Source organism: Haemaphysalis longicornis, unplaced genomic scaffold (genome assembly GCF_048455015.1).
Source record: "Haemaphysalis longicornis isolate Haplotype H1 unplaced genomic scaffold, Haemaphysalis longicornis Haplotype H1 scaffold_8, whole genome shotgun sequence".
Lineage (NCBI taxonomy): Eukaryota > Metazoa > Arthropoda > Arachnida > Ixodida > Ixodidae > Haemaphysalis > Haemaphysalis longicornis.
This window is the reverse complement of record NW_027526445.1, coordinates 154,185,599-154,201,645: the sequence shown is the minus strand read 5'-3', so window position 1 is coordinate 154,201,645 and position 16,047 is coordinate 154,185,599. Positions and strand designations below refer to the sequence as shown.

The 16,047-nt window shown below is 46.6% G+C and overlaps 2 protein-coding genes across 3 annotated transcripts; one reads left to right on the top strand and one right to left on the bottom strand.

Annotated features, from left to right (window-relative positions):
- Positions 1 to 1,089: 1,089 nt before the first annotated feature.
- On the bottom strand, positions 1,090 to 5,522 carry LOC144148959 (coiled-coil domain-containing protein 32-like). 2 transcript variants are annotated; one of them, XM_077680479.1, is made up of 5 exons: positions 5,492 to 5,510; positions 5,304 to 5,417; positions 4,990 to 5,137; positions 4,652 to 4,851; positions 1,090 to 1,446 (listed from the first exon to the last, which is right to left on the bottom strand). In XM_077680479.1, exons 3-5 carry the CDS (start codon positions 5,114 to 5,116, stop codon positions 1,276 to 1,278), a joined length of 498 nt encoding a protein of 165 aa, XP_077536605.1. In that variant the 5' UTR covers positions 5,117 to 5,137; positions 5,304 to 5,417; positions 5,492 to 5,510; the 3' UTR covers positions 1,090 to 1,275. The 2 variants fall into 2 exon arrangements, with proteins under 2 accessions (XP_077536605.1, XP_077536604.1); XM_077680478.1 differs by having other exon boundaries at positions 1,091 to 1,446; positions 5,296 to 5,417; positions 5,492 to 5,522.
- A 413-nt stretch (positions 5,523 to 5,935) lies between these two features.
- Positions 5,936 to 13,486, top strand: LOC144149954 (eukaryotic translation initiation factor 3 subunit H-like). Its single transcript, XM_077681707.1, has 3 exons — positions 5,936 to 6,715; positions 9,933 to 10,100; positions 12,807 to 13,486. The coding sequence occupies exons 1-3, from the start codon at positions 5,975 to 5,977 to the stop codon at positions 12,921 to 12,923; spliced, it is 1,026 nt and encodes a 341-aa protein (XP_077537833.1). The 5' UTR covers positions 5,936 to 5,974; the 3' UTR covers positions 12,924 to 13,486.
- The last annotated feature ends 2,561 nt before the right edge of the window (positions 13,487 to 16,047 follow it).

Sequence of the window (16,047 nt, the reverse complement as noted above, 5' to 3'; positions counted from 1 at the left end):
AATTGAACACCCCCACCCCCCCCAAACATAATCGGACTCTGAAAAGGATCCGCACCGAAGGTACATTTCTGCCCCTTCCAACGATCCCTTTCCCAAAGCATGATAAGCCCGTTTTAAGAGCAGAGCATTTTAGGCGCTCGCCTTGTCGTCCTAGCTTGCTCGCTGGAACCAAGCATATCGCCACGGCGTTACGGTGTAGCCTGTGGCGGTCCCTTCACCGCGACGTAACCCAGAGGCTTCGAAAGCCAAACGGCTATGCCAGGATATACGTAGCGTGAGCTAAGTTTCAGCTGGTTATCCTTAGCTTTCCTGGTTGCCTAGAATTAGCTGATTTCATTATCATGCTTACTGCTACTTATCATCCAATCCAAGCCAATCCGATGCAATCCAATCCTCGCACTTGCGCAGCACGGCTCTCCAGGAGCTACGCAAAACTGGTCAACCTCGGCCAGTGTAGCCAATCCAATCAAATGCAATTTAAGTAACGCTGCTCGCGGCATACCTGAGAGGCTTTGAAAGCCGAGTGTTTTAAATAGTCATAAGCGTTCGAAACTCGTGAAACGCTGGCGCTTGCCATACATCTTCCTGTTGTTTAGCGCAAAGAAAACTATGGGTACATTTGAGGCAAAATATACGTAATTAACCGGCAGCGCCCGTGTTCCTTTAGTTAAGGACGCCCGTTGGGTTTTTACGATAGTAAATGCAAAATGTGGCAGTGCAACGCCGACACGTGCGGGGAGAAAAGCACAAAGAGAACAGAACTCCCGCTGGTGCAGTTTCAGGCAGGGGGCACGCGAGCATTGCGAAAGTGGGAAATTTGAATTGCATGGGGTAGTAGCAGTAAGCGGATAACAGCGGTACAGCCCGTTATGGCAAATCACTGCTCTGCACTTCCGACAGCTTTCACATTGAGTGGAACGGCTTTAATTTTTTTGATATAGTTCGCAGCCAAACCTAGAAAATAAAAGTAGCTTTCTAGAACTTTTGTTTGCCAATGTGTGTGCAGCGAATGTGATCTATGCATCCACCTCCAAAAGCTCATTTTGGCCAAATGTAATACGAAACAAACAAGTGGACTAACAGAAGGCAGTAAGAACTTTTCATTCCTGCAGTGCATTTTATTGATCGAAACTGCTCACTAAAAAGTGTTTTTAGAACAATGTGTCAAAATCATAAAACAAAAAGCTTGCTGGGACACTTCACAGCAGATAATGACTCAGCATACTTTCGATATTTACACAAATGCCCTTATCTCAACAAACACACAGTCCGCCTTCATCGATGAGGTTCAGAGTCCGCACTGGAAATACTGCTTCTCTCCCTAGGTTCCCCAGACAGGGACGCAGCTGCAGCGGCCGCCGCGGCTTGCTTCTCCAGAAAGTCTGCCTCAAGGAGGTACTTGAGCTCCTCTTGCGTCAGTGCTTGCCTTTCAGGAAACAGCCGCCTCTGATGGAAAAAAAGAGAAAGAACGAAAAAAAATAGTAGATGGGTACCTGTTTTTACAAACTACAAACAATGAAATCTATGATTGGGAAGAAGCCCGTCTGGTCGGGGTGGGTCATGATACGCTCGGAATAAAAACACCGACCAAAAAATATATCTCGTAAAATGAAAGATGTTCTGGCTCCCACACGGGAGCCTTGTTCACAATGAATTCGTCAGTACATCAGACCCCGTTTTATGTACGTCTAAGAAAGAATATGACGTAGGCAGTAGGAGTAAACTGGAGGCAGATTGCCCTGCGTTCGATTCAATGATTCCAGATGAAGTCGTGACGTCAGGTTCTTCTCTTTTGCAAGAACGCGTGCTGCGCCCAAGTTTATCTCGTGGCCCAAAGTGTCAGCATGCTCAGCCAGAGTGTTTGAGGCCACGTGGCATTTTCCAACATCGTAGTCACGTCGTTTTATCGGTTTTCCGAAGTTCGTGGTCTCTCCTATGTAGCCGTACTCGCAATCGCCACAAGGGACAGAGTATACCGCTCCTGGGAATTTTTCCTTTGATAATTTGTCTTTCAAATTGACCAGGGCATCCTTCAGCTTGCAAGTAAGTAGGCACGTGCGCATGACACGGGAAAGGGTCTCGCTAAAACTACAAACAAACGTGGAAGCATCTCCAAAAATTGTGACAGTGTTTTATGACTAGACACTCCCACCAAGTTGATTACTGGCAGATGCTTGCTAGCTTAACAGAATCTCAGCTCTCGCTTGTGCCAGGACCACCCCTGTTCGAACGGCACGGTGGCCATAACCTTAGGAGCAGCAAGTGCACTTGTGACAAAATAAAATGCAAGGGTCTGATTAACCAGTAAAACTATTTTAGTCTTGGCTTTTAACACTAAGCGGGAAGATAGCAATGACCACTGGTGATGATGCACGCATCACGGCGCAGCGTGCTGTGAGGTGATGCTGCCTTTAGGGGCAATGTTTCCGCATTGCCCGCACCGCAAGTTCGCTCCCAATCTCGGTGAAACCGCGCCAGCACTTCGAGACCTGGAAATTGTGACGAGTGACTCAGAGCATTAGCCCTTGCGGAAGTCCGTCGGAGCGCGCCACATCAGGAATGACAGTTGAAAAAATGAGTCCCTACTGTCCCCTGAGCAATGCGATTGGCATTGAACATCTTCTCACAGCTGCCTCACGTTTTTCAGCACTGCTTGGGAGGAGCTTTAGTGCAATACTGCCTTTTGGCGCAGCACTTCCACCCCTGTAAATAGTTATGGCTGCTGTTCACAAAAACACATCGCAGCTTTCTTTAGAGCGACAGATTCAATATTCAGTAATGCTTGTATCGACTGATTGTTCGAACATTTTGCACCGACCTTGTCGAGTCTGAAAAATCAGTCATAGCCTGCCGCCAGTTTTGTGCTGTGTTCCACCGTGAATAATAATAAGGTGGGATGAACTAAGTGAATCGTATATCCCCCCAAACTGACAACACAAACGTGTGAATAGGCAGGTGCCTACCAATATGTCCAGCATCACACCTTGATCTCCACCAGCATTATGAGTGAGGCTACATGCGTGAGGGCTTTAAACAAGCGCTAAAGGGGGGCCGTGTGTCAGTGCTTTCTTTTTTTTTTTTTCAGCTCCGAAGTGCCCACCAATGGCACTCAGTTACCCTTGATAAGAATGCTGGGCGCTGACTACTGCTGTCACTGCTGATCTTTCCCCATGATTTGCCATGGTAGGAACCCGTAAGCTCGAACGTCCAGTAATGCTAGCTGTCGTATCGCGGAATCAACATATGCGGGCGCTTCTCGCCATTCTTCGATCCTTCCTGTGCCCAGTCCTCTTGCAAAAAGAAAAAAGAAAAAAAAGAAACGAAAACAACAACAACAACAAAAAACCCTACCAAGAGTTTCTGGACATCTTCCTTTTTTTGCAAGTCATTCGCAGGAAATCATTCGGATTCAAAATACGGGTGCCACATTTAATTTTTGCATGTTGGATATCAAACTCAATGTCTTTTTTTATATTTTAAAAATGCACAACACAGGCATGTCTGTCACATTGAGTTTTCCTACTGCTGGCTGCTACGTTTGTAACCTGCGTTTTTTTTTTCTTTGAGCCTGTATGCTTTTAATGTGAATCCTTTTTCGTGGACATAATGCGGTATGAACCTATGAGCCAGAGTGACGACTGGGTCCACAAAAACGGCAGCCTCTTGTCCAGACCATCAAGTGCGTGTGGCATCCCCAGACAAAACAGACAAGTCTGGCGCAAAGTTAGCATGAAGCACTTCAACGAGTGAGAGTTTCGTTAGCAGGTGCCTATCAGCTTTCGTTCTTGATTTTGCACAAGCTCAATGTAGTAACAGTGAGGAAACCATGGCTGGCAGTGTGTACATTTTATCGTGTTCTATATGCCGTTCAAAAGTTCAGTCATGCGCGCAACCTCACCTATTGTGTCCATGGCTATTACAACGCAAGGGGGTGCAGCAGCCAGTGCACAATTTCGCATTTTCATTAACAGTTACGAGGACAGTAGCATGCAGTTTTTACTCTACTTATGAACGACTTCAGGCCACCGATGTTTCTGAAAAAGGAATCGACTACCGTAAAATTTCGAGCGAACACCCACCACCGAAACATCGCCCACCCCCTAAAATCAATGGCTTTAGCGCCGATGAGCACACAAAATAAGCGTGAATCATCTATACATGTGTTGATGCAGTCACTTATTTGTCCTTTTCGCACTTGAGCCGAAAGTTCGCAGGTCTGGTTTTTATATATATATATATATATATATATATATATATATATATATATATATATATATATATATTCGCAGTTTCGATTGGCGGTGCGGCCACTTTTTTATATTTTTTCGCAGCTGACCCGAAAGATCGCCCACCCCGCATTTTTTCACTTGATATCTCTGCACTTTGGGTGTGCGTTTTTTTGCCAACTTTACGTTAGCTAAAATTAACACATGCGTGTTGTTGTCACTGCAAACACGGCATGACTACACAATCACCAAAGTCATCCCACAGGAGACGGCACATGGAAGCACCGTAAACTGAATGCTGGCAATGGTGGTGGTTGCGGTCGAGTTGGTAACTTGTACGGCGCGGAAAGGGGCGTTTGGTGACCACTTTCTCGCTGTCGGCGTAGCCCAACGACGCAACTCATGAAAGGCACCAGGTAACTCACCTCTAGGTATGTAGCGTGAACAGGCGCGTCGCTGTAGTCGTTACCAGTCAAATAACCCTCGGCCTGTGACGGCGCCGACGGCGCAGGATCCGACGCGATCAAGCGGCCAGTGTGGTCGTGGCGCGCCTCTCCGAGGACGGCCAGCATTTCCCGAGCCGTCACATCCCGACTCCTCCCTTTCAGCCTGGCCAGTTTGGACTCTGAAAAATGGCACAGGAAGGGAAAAAAAAAAAAACAACATGCCTGTGTAACTAATATCCATCGAACGTTGCTACTTGGACGCCACGGGCACGGCACGATACAACGCATCTACGGGACAGATGACTTGGATGTCGTACCTAAACTGGCGACGTAGTGATCGGTATCCGGCATGGCCCCGCCCGGGCTGAAATCGTCGTCAAAAGTATGCTCTACGACACTGGCAGCGGTTCCTTGACAACCCCAGGCTCCCGAAGTCGACGCCATGCCCTCCGCGAGTTTGCAAAACTGGGAATGGAAGGAAAAAAAAAAAAATCGAAGAGATCGCTCACCTCGCCATCTGCTGGTCCGAACGGTCACTAGATTCGTTGTCGAAACTGTGCGATGTATTTCTTCAAGCACTTTAAAAAAGTTGTCCGAAAGTTGTCCATGAACATCGTACTTACGCCCTTACGCGATCCTTTATGAACTACTGGCTTTTCTGCTTTGCGTTTTGTTCCATGCAGTGCTGAAACTGTTTCACAACGTCTTGGCACTTGCGCCAGTCGCGGTGCTCGGCCATGCACTCCTGCACAGAATGATAAAAATGAAACACAACCATAAAGTATTTAAAGTGAAGAAATTGATATTATTATTACACACTTATTTTTTGGCTGAGCGATAAGCTGACAAGTAGACCGGCGGCATGCCCTTGAATAGTGTTAACGGCTTAATACTAGCTGCACTCACCTGAACAGCGTAGTGCAGATCGATACAACCTGTCCTTTTGAGCATCTCTTCTACAGGGTCGAGGTCGTTATCCGTAACGGCGGGTTTTTTCGAGTAATCATGCTTAAAATTTTGAGCAGAACCAGAGTTCGTGGGCGCGGCCATTAGCGGGTATTGATTGCGATGCCACTACTGCTGCCAACACCACTTCTAAAAGTTTACATAAATTTATTTCTATGCCGACAAAATTTAGATTATAAGTTTTATTTTAGCAATTTATTATTTTTATAAAACTTCGAGCACAATTGACGTACTGCCCCAGCGATCGCAACGACGGCCGTGACACCCATAGAGTTAATACTACTGACTGTGACACCGGGTGGCCACGTGACGTCACCCGGTCCTTTTCTTGTCAAAATGGCGTCGATCAGGGACAGGCGGCACACGGAGACCGAATCTGCCGTCGAATATGTCCAAGTGGATGGCCTGGTTGTGCTCAAGATCATTAAGCACTGCAGCGAAGAGGCGGGCGGGCTCCTGGACGTCGCCCAGGGCGTGCTGCTAGGCCTCATCAACTCCAACTTCGTCGAGATCACCAACTGCTTCCCCATCCCGCCGCGCCACGCCGAGGAAGAGGAGGCCGATGACTTGGAGTACCAGATGGAGATGATGCGCCAGATGCGGCACGTGAACGTCGACCACCTGCACGTCGGCTGGTACCAGAGCTCCAACTTCGGTAGCTACTCGAACCGCACCCTGTTGGAGTCCCAATTCGGCTATCAGACCAACATCACCGAGTCCGTGGTACTCATCTACGACCCGATTCGCACTACGCGCGGGTTCCTGTCCCTGCGCGCGTTCCGTCTCAGCCAGCCGGCGATGAAGCTGCTGGCCACGAGCGACTTCAGCGCGGAGCAGTTCAAGAACTCGCGCTGCTCGTTCGAGAACATGTTCGAGGAGATCCCCGTGGTGATCCGCAACTCGCACCTGATCAACATCCTGCTCTGCGAGCTGACCGAGTCCACGCCCGTGGACACCGGGAAGCAGCTGCTAGACATGAGCACGGCGTTTGTTTTGGAAAAGAACCTGCAGGCTATGATGGGCTGCGTCGACGCGCTCAACCAAGAGACAAACAAGTTCATCAACTACCAGCGCCAGGTAATGAATGAATGGCTCTCGGGATGACGGGGCGGCCATTGGCAGAGAGTTATAGCAGACGGTACCCGGTAAGCGACCGGCGCTACTGCGCGTGCGCAGAAATTGAAAAGCTGGTTGTGCGCATGCGCCGGTTATCTGGTACTGTACCGGGTGCACTTGCGCATGCGCACAGCCAGTTTTTCCGCCTCTGCACACGCTCTGTAGCGCCGGTCGCCTACCGGGTGCCGCACCGGGACAACTTATCCGCTCTGCTATAACTAGACAGTTTTAGTTTGGCGTTTTTACGCTCCGGGTAGCCCCGCTAAGCTGCAGCAGAGCGGCGAGCGATTTTCTCGTTTTCGTTACCCATGATGCACAGTGGACCGGACCTTCCGGACTAGCAGCGCCGTCTGGCCAAGTTTGGCGTAATAAAACAGAACCGAAAACCATTTCGCCACTTTAACAAAGCAAAACCAGTACATATAGCTTATTTGTTTATGAAGTACTGACATGTACAATCTTATTGCGTTACTAGTCAGTTACAATGATTGAAAAATAAATTTTCAACCTTGATGATAGCCACGCAATAGCCAAACAAAGTTGTGTTCCAGATCCATTCGACTCCTTTTCGACGGCAACGATCCAACGCGGCGTTTTTTTGCAGTGGACTAGAATAGTTTTGTGTAGTTTTCAAATGGGTTCGCAGTCGCCACTTCTCGCTGCAAGCACCAGTCCTTGGGGATGCAGAACAGCTTTCGCTGTTTGCACGTCAAACAAGAGCCTGAAGCCGCGGCGCTCGTCGCAGGCGTGGCAGCCATCTTACAATAAGCACAGTCGTTGCACGCGCGCAAGAGGGCACCCGCATCGCCCCGTCGCGCTAGCGGAGAGGGCCACGACGGTCCGCTCAGGCTTTGTTTTAGCAGACCGTGTTTCTCACTCCACTAGCCCACTTAGCCACTAAGCAGAGAATGCATGCATATTCGCACTCCTGCATCCGCTTAGCTGCTGAGCGGAGCGTAAAAACGCCTAACTAAAGCTCTCTACGCTTTAATCTCCCTTGGCGCGCCGTCATACGGGAGAATGGCTCTAGTCTGTGCTAGTTGGTACATTTATTGCGGAAAACAGCTCGAACTTTGACACCAAATGGAAAACAAGAAGGAACAGGACTAACAACAGAATTTTTTACGAAAAGAAAATGCGTTTTCTTTCTTGTCTTCCATTCTGCGTCAAAGTTCAAGCTGTTTTCTGCAAGAAATGTGCTAACTAGCACAGATTAGAGCCATCCTTCCATACGACAGCTTTGCAAGTGTTATAGCAGAACGAAAAACCAGTCCTGGTATGGTACCTGGTAAGCGACCGGCGCTACTGCACGTGTGCAGATAGAAAAGCTGGTTGTATGCTTGCGCAGGTGTACTGGGTACTGTACCAGGACTGGTTCTCCGGTCTGCTATAACTCAATGTTGGCGCGCTGTCGTACGAGAGAATAGCTCTAATCTGTGCTAGTCGGTACATTTCTTGCAGAAAACAGCTCGAACTTTGACGCAAAATGGAAGACAAGAAAACAAGACACACCGCTGACTAACAACAGAAATTTTTTACGAAAACAAAACCGATTCCTTTCTTGTCTTCTGTTTTGTGCCAGTTTGAGCTGCTTCAGAGCCATATGGGAAATTCGGCTTCAGTAAAACTCCAGTAACCCGAGAGCCCGTAAAGGGGAGAAATTTTAATTTAAGTGAAGTTTCGGACTAAATACAAAGTGCCGAAAATTTGAGTTAGCAGGTTACACAATCTAAGACGTCGCACATCCAAGGAAGTGCAATCTAGATGCGTAACTAAAACGCAGCCAACAACATGGCAGCGTCTCCCTATAACGAGAAACACCTTCCTTCTTAGAAATAGGCTTATTTAAATGTCTTCATGAATGTAGGTCAGTTGACTGGACCTGGAAATGCTCATCCTTCACATTCGTTTTCGTTTAAGAAGGATCCTGAGAGAATGCGAATGCGTCCCAACCAGAACTCAGTGAAAGAAATTATGAACAAGCCGGTAATGATGCAGCAGGTCAACAGCTGCAGAAAAATGGAAGTAAGCTGTAAGTGGAGGTAATGGGGAGGCAGGGATGGAAACTGCAAGCTCACAATACTGTTTTCATCTGCAGAGTCTGTTGTCAACATCAGCCAATTCTGCAAGTTAATGTTATGCCTACAATTGGGTGCAAAAAGGTAGCTGTAACCCTTTTCTCCATTTGCCTTATTTGATAGCTTGTATGATTGACGTTTACAGTAAAAGGTGGTTGTTATTTCAATAGGGCAATCTTTTAAGCAGAGTAAAGTTCTCATCGCTGCCCCCTTAACAATTCCTTGGTAGCATGCTCTTCGCTGTTGCACTGTAGACGTGTCGTGCCAAAATGCGGTTGGGCTCATTCCTTTCGCATCCAAAGTTCTTGCATGGCAAGGCCACCTGATGAGTCGCCCACTTGGAAGAAAAAAAAAGCAGCACTCGCAACTTCATGCGGTTGTCATGAGTTGTAGCCTTCCCTATGTACAAGTTGTATACAGTGCAGTGTATGATGTCCTACTTTAGCCAGAAAAAAAAAAGGAAAAGTCACACAGAAAATGTTACATTCCCCTATCACCGGTATTGGAATCCATCTGTTCGAATGTTGTCTCAGAGCTGACTAACTTGAACTTGGAAACAGCCACGAGGTGTTATAGGTATGCGTTTGTCTGTCTTTCTCCTGTGAGTTACTTGAAATGTTGTGCCCTTGTATCAGTTCAGAAACTTTTCGCGCATGAAGTACTGGGGTCGATAAATAAGGAAAAAAAATCATGAATTAATGCGTCAGTTACCTTAAAATGAATGAAAACTGAATCCAGGGTCTCTTTACAGGCCTTTTCAGGGGCTGCAGAATGCTCCCTTGACTACTTTCGGTATCTGCACCAGGCTGATACTGCAACTAGTCAAAAGAGGGCGCCACAGCCCCCCTGGCAAATCACTGCTCCACACTTGACGACAGCTTTCGCATTGAGTGGAACGGCTTCAATTTATTTGATGGTGTCGTCGCCTGAAAGAATTGCTGCACTAGTTTTCAGTCGACATTTCGCCCAGAGTGCCAGCACGGCAGTATTTGATTGCCCCACCTTCCCACGTTTCTGTGGTGTCTTGTCTCTTGGCTCATTTGTGCAATGCTGCAGGAAGGAGCTCGGGTCGCGTGACTGAGTCTGTCCTTTCCCCGCAGGTCATGCGCCAGCAGCAGCAGAAGACACAGTTCCTCCAGAAGCGAGCCCAGGAGAACAGCGCCCGGGCTCAGAAAGGGGAGCCACCGCTGCCCGAGGAGGACATCAACAAGCTCTTCAAGCCCATTCCGACACCGTCCCGCCTTGAGTCGGTGCTCCACTGTGGCCAGGTCGGTGGGGGACGGGCATGGCCCAACTGTTCATTAAAGGGGCCACGAAGGCAAAGGCTGCGTTCCAATTCGCAGACAGCTTGGTATACAGCTTACGAAGCAGTCTAAAGTAATAAGAATTGGAACGGCGCTGCGGTCACGAGCGCAACACCAACGCAGACGACAACATCGAAGCAGACGTGTTGAGAAACGCAAGCCGTGGGTTTCGTAAATAATATTACCGTTATTATTACAAACATTTTGGAATTTAAAAAATAAACAAACTTGTCCGCACCCCTGGTAAATTATACTAAATATTCTAATAAAAGAAGTTAGTTTGCCGCAATATTATTACACAAACAGGTGGCGTCACTTTTTAGTTTGGACGGGAAGGTAGCCTGCATCGTTATTGACTTCGAAGCAGTCTTCGTTGACTGTTTCGTTCGTATTGGAACGGGGCTTAACCTGGCCGACTGTCCGCGAAGACGGCAACAAAGCTGTCTAAACGGTAAATTGGAACGCACCCAAAGTAATACGTGGCACAGTTTGAAAGAAGTGGCCCTTGGTAGCTCTGTCAGCTCCGTTCCAGCCACGAAAGACATTGTTAACCGGAAAAAAAAAAAAAACGCAGTAAGTCTTCAAAAGCAGCGAAATTTCGCTTTACAGTGACGTAATGTGGGCGAGCGTTATAACTAGAGGCCCCGCTGCAGTTGCCCAGTCTTGGCGGTCGGTTATGTGTGCGGCCACGAATCACCCAAGCAAGATTATTTCCCTGAAGTTAGTGACAAACTTGGTGTTGTCGGGACAAAAAAGCCTTTTTAACCCTTTCTGTCCCGGGGATTCGAAATGTAATCGCATCGCTCTAGTCGCTGTAGCACGTAGAGAACAAAACCAAAACTGCTAGTTTTTTGGGGTAATTGTCCTTCAGGGATGACTTTTGGGATATACATCACCATTGTAGCGTTTTAGCGGAGCCGGACGCTTCAAAGAAGAAAAAGCTCCAGTGAACACAAAATTACAACGTCGAGACTAAAAAAAAAACAAAAAAAAAACAGACGTCCTAGTTGTATTCCCAGTTTTGTAAATATGTGCACAGCGGGTCCCATTTTTTACTTGCAGGCTCATGTGTTCATAAAATTTAGAAAAATGAGCAAAAAATTTTTTCCGCTAGTTACCAGATGTCTTAATTATTTGCCTCTTTAATAAGTCAGTAATTACTTGCACTACCAGCTCTATTTTTTGTTTGTGGGCTTCGTGGAGCCGTAGAATTTAGTAGAACACAGAGAAAACATTTTTGTCCCTGAAAAAAAAAAAATGGGGCAGAAAGGGTTAACGAGTCAAACTTGTATTTTGTCTCCCTGGCCTCATTAACCTCTGATTTGGCGCTCTTTGCCCTATCTGGCCTTGCACCATAAAAATCTAACCATCATCATCCCCCTTTCACTATCATGTAGTTAGCGGGTTCAATGATTGCTGTTGGTCATTCAGTGCTGTAGGCTGGTGTAGATGCCCATTGAATGATTGCTGATTTCACCAAGAATATTCCCACTTAGCCATTGATTATTAATTCTGTGGCTTCCAGAGTGAAGCAGCACTTGGGATGCGAACTTGCATTACGTCCCTTTCTCGCTTCCCAACTTGTCAGAGGTTAGAAGCGGAAAAGATGGGGCATTCCCATGCTCACTGGTGTGTCTGGTTAGCGGAAAAACTCGAGTTCTTAATAGTGCAGTTTTCAATTGTCGTCGTTGCTTTGAGGTGATACAAACGGAATTGATTTGATGATTTAACGCGCCGAAACTACGCAGGCGATGAGGTGCGCTGTAGTGGAAGGCTCGGGATTAATTTTGACCGCCTGGGGGATCTTTAACGTGCACCGAATTCTCAAACACGCAGGCGTTTTTGCTTTTCGCCTCCATCCGAAAAATGGCCACTGTCGCTCGGAATCGAATCTGCGTCCTTGGGCCCAGCAGCACCGTGGCTTAGTGGCTGAGGCAAACAAAATTACTGTACAGGGGGCTTGTGCACACTTTAATTCTCTAAATATCAGTCTCTCTCTCTCTCTCTCTCTCTCTCTCTCTCTCTCTCTCTCTCTCTCACACACACACACACACACGTTTTAGCCGCGAATCTTTATCCCCATGTTTTCGTATTACTAACTGTTATTTAATTTCACTGTCATGCATGCCTGTACTTTTAGTAATGTGCTCACTTCAAAGTACAGTAAATCCCTCGGACTCTGATATCTCGAAATGTCACCTATGTCGGAGCTTTTTTTTTCGCCGTGCTTCCCATAGGCGCCATGTGTTTTGCCCCCCCTCTAACTCGGCACTCCACTTATCTCAAAATTTGCAGCGGATTTTAGGACTTCGAGTTAACGCGGGATTACTGTACTCGCTTTCCCTTTCAGTAAAGTATTTGCATAAGGGTTTTCAACCTTTGTTCCCACAATGCACTGCTTTTTCATCCTTCACGCTCTCGTTCACAAACTTCTTTCAGCTTGTTGGAATGAAATAAACGAACCTTCGCATGGCACGCGATACACGTGGCAAAATCCAGTGCTTGGGTTTTTTTTTTTTTTTTTTTTTTTTTTTTTTTAAGGGGAAGAAGTTTGTGGGGATTCGCTGTCAGGCGACTGCAGCTGCTATTCTTGTCGAGTGCCAGTGTTGAATGGACGGTGGTGGTGGCGAGTTTTCACACCTCGGTGTTTGCGGTGTCCTCCGTTTGCAGGTGAACTCGTACTGCCAGCAGGTGGCGCAGTTCGCCACCCAGAACCTGGGCAAGCTGTTCATGGCCGAAGCCCTGCAGTTGGAGAGCAAGCCCCCGGGAGTCGCTCTGCTGCCCTGAGACTCTTCCCTCCCGTTCGCCAAGAGGGGGTGAAAGGGGAGGGGCCGATCGCTGGGCTTTCCTCCGTCGAAGTTGCTAGGTAAACATGCGCCGTGTCGTGAGTGGGCACGCGGAAATGTGGAGGGTGATGGTTTTGAGTTGGTCGTGTTGTAACCAACGTTTGTCTGCCTTTGATTGGTTGAATCTTGGTTGTTAGAGTTCAAATTCAGCGGCTGGATGACCCTCGCGTTGAGTCTCGAGTTTGATGACGTTCGAGGCGAATGCAACAGCTGGTGGTAAAAGTTGGGCCGGTGCTTCCGCGACGGTTGCACCTAACACTGGAAAGCTCCAACTCACCAGATTAAGATTTTGATTTTTTTAGTTCTTCTTGCCTCCCGTTTAGTGCTCAGAGAGTTACCATCACAATTGGTTGAGTTTTTTGTTTGAGATAAGTCGTAAACCTGTTGTCAAAGCCATCATCACTTCCACAACGCGTTGTAGTGGACGGTCATGCCAGTATTTGCACTTCAGCACTCAGCGTCGGACCTCTAGGAATAAAGCCCTTTTTTTCTTCTTCTTTTTCACCTTCTTTGGCCTGTGTGTTTCTTGCCTGCCGCGTGGCTTCAGTCCAGGTGCAAGCTGCTTCAGCAGTTTCACAAGTCTCGCATTCTTTTACGAAACACTGGAGATCTGGCAGGCCCCTCCCTGTTGCCTTTATTTTGAGAGGGAGCTAGTGAGGGCTGTTTAAGTGCAGACTTTGTACCTAAACCTATTTTCATCGCCTATGCAGCATTATATTTTTTAAGGGGGCAGTTGGGTCTTTGGGGCCGAAAAAGGGTCAAAAAAAGCGTTTTCTCAAAAATGGAATTTTTGGCCTCCACGGCCATTTTTCTAACAGTCTGTAAATTTCCTCATCAAAAGGCATCATATTTTGTTGTTATTATATTATAATAGCATTTTAAAGTGCACTCTACAGCTCAGTTAGCGCAGAATTCGATGGTGAAACGGCACTTTTCTTGCAATGCAAAGCTAGCATTTCATCCTCAGATATCTTGGCACCCAGAGCAGGTACAACTTTAATTCTTTTTGCTTCTGATACCAAAATGTGTGGAGAATACAATATAGGAAACAAATTTTTTAAATGGAGGCTTTGGAAAATTATTATTGTGTTCAATTGGCACCACCTGCGAGCCATTTCTGGCAGAGTGCGGGAGAAGCGAAGTTCCCTGTGTTGTAAAACGACCAAAAATAGTTCAATCAAAAAAGTTCTTCCTATGTTGTATTCTTTAGTCATTTGTCTGCCTAGCCACGTGGTAATTGCCATTCTGAATGGAGTGGTTATTTTGTAACTGTGTCCCAAAATAATGGCAATTAATCATTAATTAACTCAAAATATAATCAGCTTGCAAAAAATCTAATAGGAGATTTGAAATCAGCACAAAAAACTCTATAACGCAGTGCAGTTTCATTAAAATTGGTTGGTAAATAAAAAATATAGCTCTAAGACCAGTCTGCCCCCTTAAGTTAAAAACTCAAATTTGCTTGGAGGTTGGGCCCTTGGTTGCCTTTAAAGCAAAGTTAGTGCTTCAATATCTTCGTTTCTGTATACACAGACTCAATTGTACACAAAGGGACCTGGAGGAATACTGCAGTGAGTTTGTCGAACACTTATTTGGGACACATTTTGTAGTCTGGCTTGCAGTTCGTCATTTTAGCATTGAGTAAAGTCTAGCACTTTGGGTTTTTCCTTTTTTTTTTTTTTCCGAAAATACTTTATAAACATACGTAAAGCACCCTTTGTGGTTGGCTCATAACACTGCAGTGACATTGTGGCAGTCCTCTAAATATCTTAATGTTGGCGGTTTGTTCAGGCACAGTTTATGCGGGAAAAGATTAACTAGTCTGTATGTCTGTCCTGTTAAACGAGTACTGACAGAAAATTCGAAAGCTGAGATAACTGTAAAAAGCTTTCTTTGTATATGGAGATATCGCCCAGAAAGTTTCAACAGTAACCATTCGATATAACTTCAAATCAATTTTAATCTTTACGCACACGCGAACACTAAGAACAGACACCCTTTCGACATCAGCATGACGCTTTGAGTGCAGTGCCCTAAACTGCCGACGTCAGGACTCCCGTGGCGTCGCCAAGGTGACTTGCTGCTATTGGCGCGCGCTGATCCACCTTGTGCGTCACGTCAGAGGTTTTTTCCACTGACGTCATGCTGCCCAAGCGCGTGTAGCCATGAATAATGTGGGCGCGCGCGCCCATGGTGCGACGAGCACGGTGACGTCAAGAGCGCCGTCCTGTCATGGCAGCCACCTCGGTGTTCGTTTCATCGAAACTGAAACTGACACAAATAAACGAGGCTGTAAGTAATTACTTGCACTGCAATCGACCATCTAATGTGCCATTCTGTGATGAGTGGGCTGGTAGGCACCCCTAGCAGCGAAAAAAACGTAGCCCGGAAATTTCGTCAGTGATCCTTTAAATGCCACCTTGTGGGCTTCCAATCTTGGGTATGAATAATGAGAACTCTGCAAAAGAAACACGATTTCTTTGTTCAAATACATGTAAATTGTGTGAAAGGATCAACAAGGGCTACACACTCCAAACTTTTACATAACATACTTGCGCAATGTTTACAGCTGACCTCGATGTAATCCAGAGCCCTCCAGTATGGCACGTCTCATCACCTGCGCTGCGTCGGCGCGTTAAACCCTACAGTCAACCAATCAATCAATGACCTCAGTGCAACTTAACAGTGGTCTCCATTGGGTATAAGAAAAACTACTCCACAAACCATCGCTTGCTGGAAGCAGGCAGCTTTAATAAGTTTATTAACGCCATATGATCCCGGTGCATCAAAGGATATTGTATCACTCATACTGAAAGAACACAGGATATTTTTATCTCTAAGGCTGTCCGCTATGAGCACCTTATTGACTGGACATTTTACGAGTGCAGTGAACTGACACTTGGCGTTTTCTGTAGGCCATATTGACTTTGACTGAAAAACCAAAATAAAGAACTTCAAGGGCATCTACACACTCTAAGAATTGGGAATGCGAAGGCACGAATGTAAAAACACAGTAGAGTGCTGCTTGAGTGCGTGTGTTAATGTCGCAGCAACAGGGGGGGGAA

Excerpts from the sequence above, each read along its gene's own strand:
- LOC144148959 (XM_077680478.1), bottom strand. The coding sequence starts at position 5,116 with ATGGCGTCGACTTCGGGAGCCTGGGGTTGTCAAGGAACCGCTGCCAGT. Across the intron at positions 4,852-4,989 it reads TCACTACGTCGCCAGTTTAG|AGTCCAAACTGGCCAGGCTG; the intron begins GTACGACATCCA and ends GCCATTTTTCAG. Across the intron at positions 1,447-4,651 it reads TTCACGCTACATACCTAGAG|AGGCGGCTGTTTCCTGAAAG; the intron begins GTGAGTTACCTG and ends TTTTTCCATCAG.
- LOC144149954 (XM_077681707.1), top strand. The coding sequence starts at position 5,975 with ATGGCGTCGATCAGGGACAGGCGGCACACGGAGACCGAATCTGCCGTC. Across the intron at positions 6,716-9,932 it reads TCATCAACTACCAGCGCCAG|GTCATGCGCCAGCAGCAGCA; the intron begins GTAATGAATGAA and ends CTTTCCCCGCAG. Across the intron at positions 10,101-12,806 it reads CGGTGCTCCACTGTGGCCAG|GTGAACTCGTACTGCCAGCA; the intron begins GTCGGTGGGGGA and ends CTCCGTTTGCAG.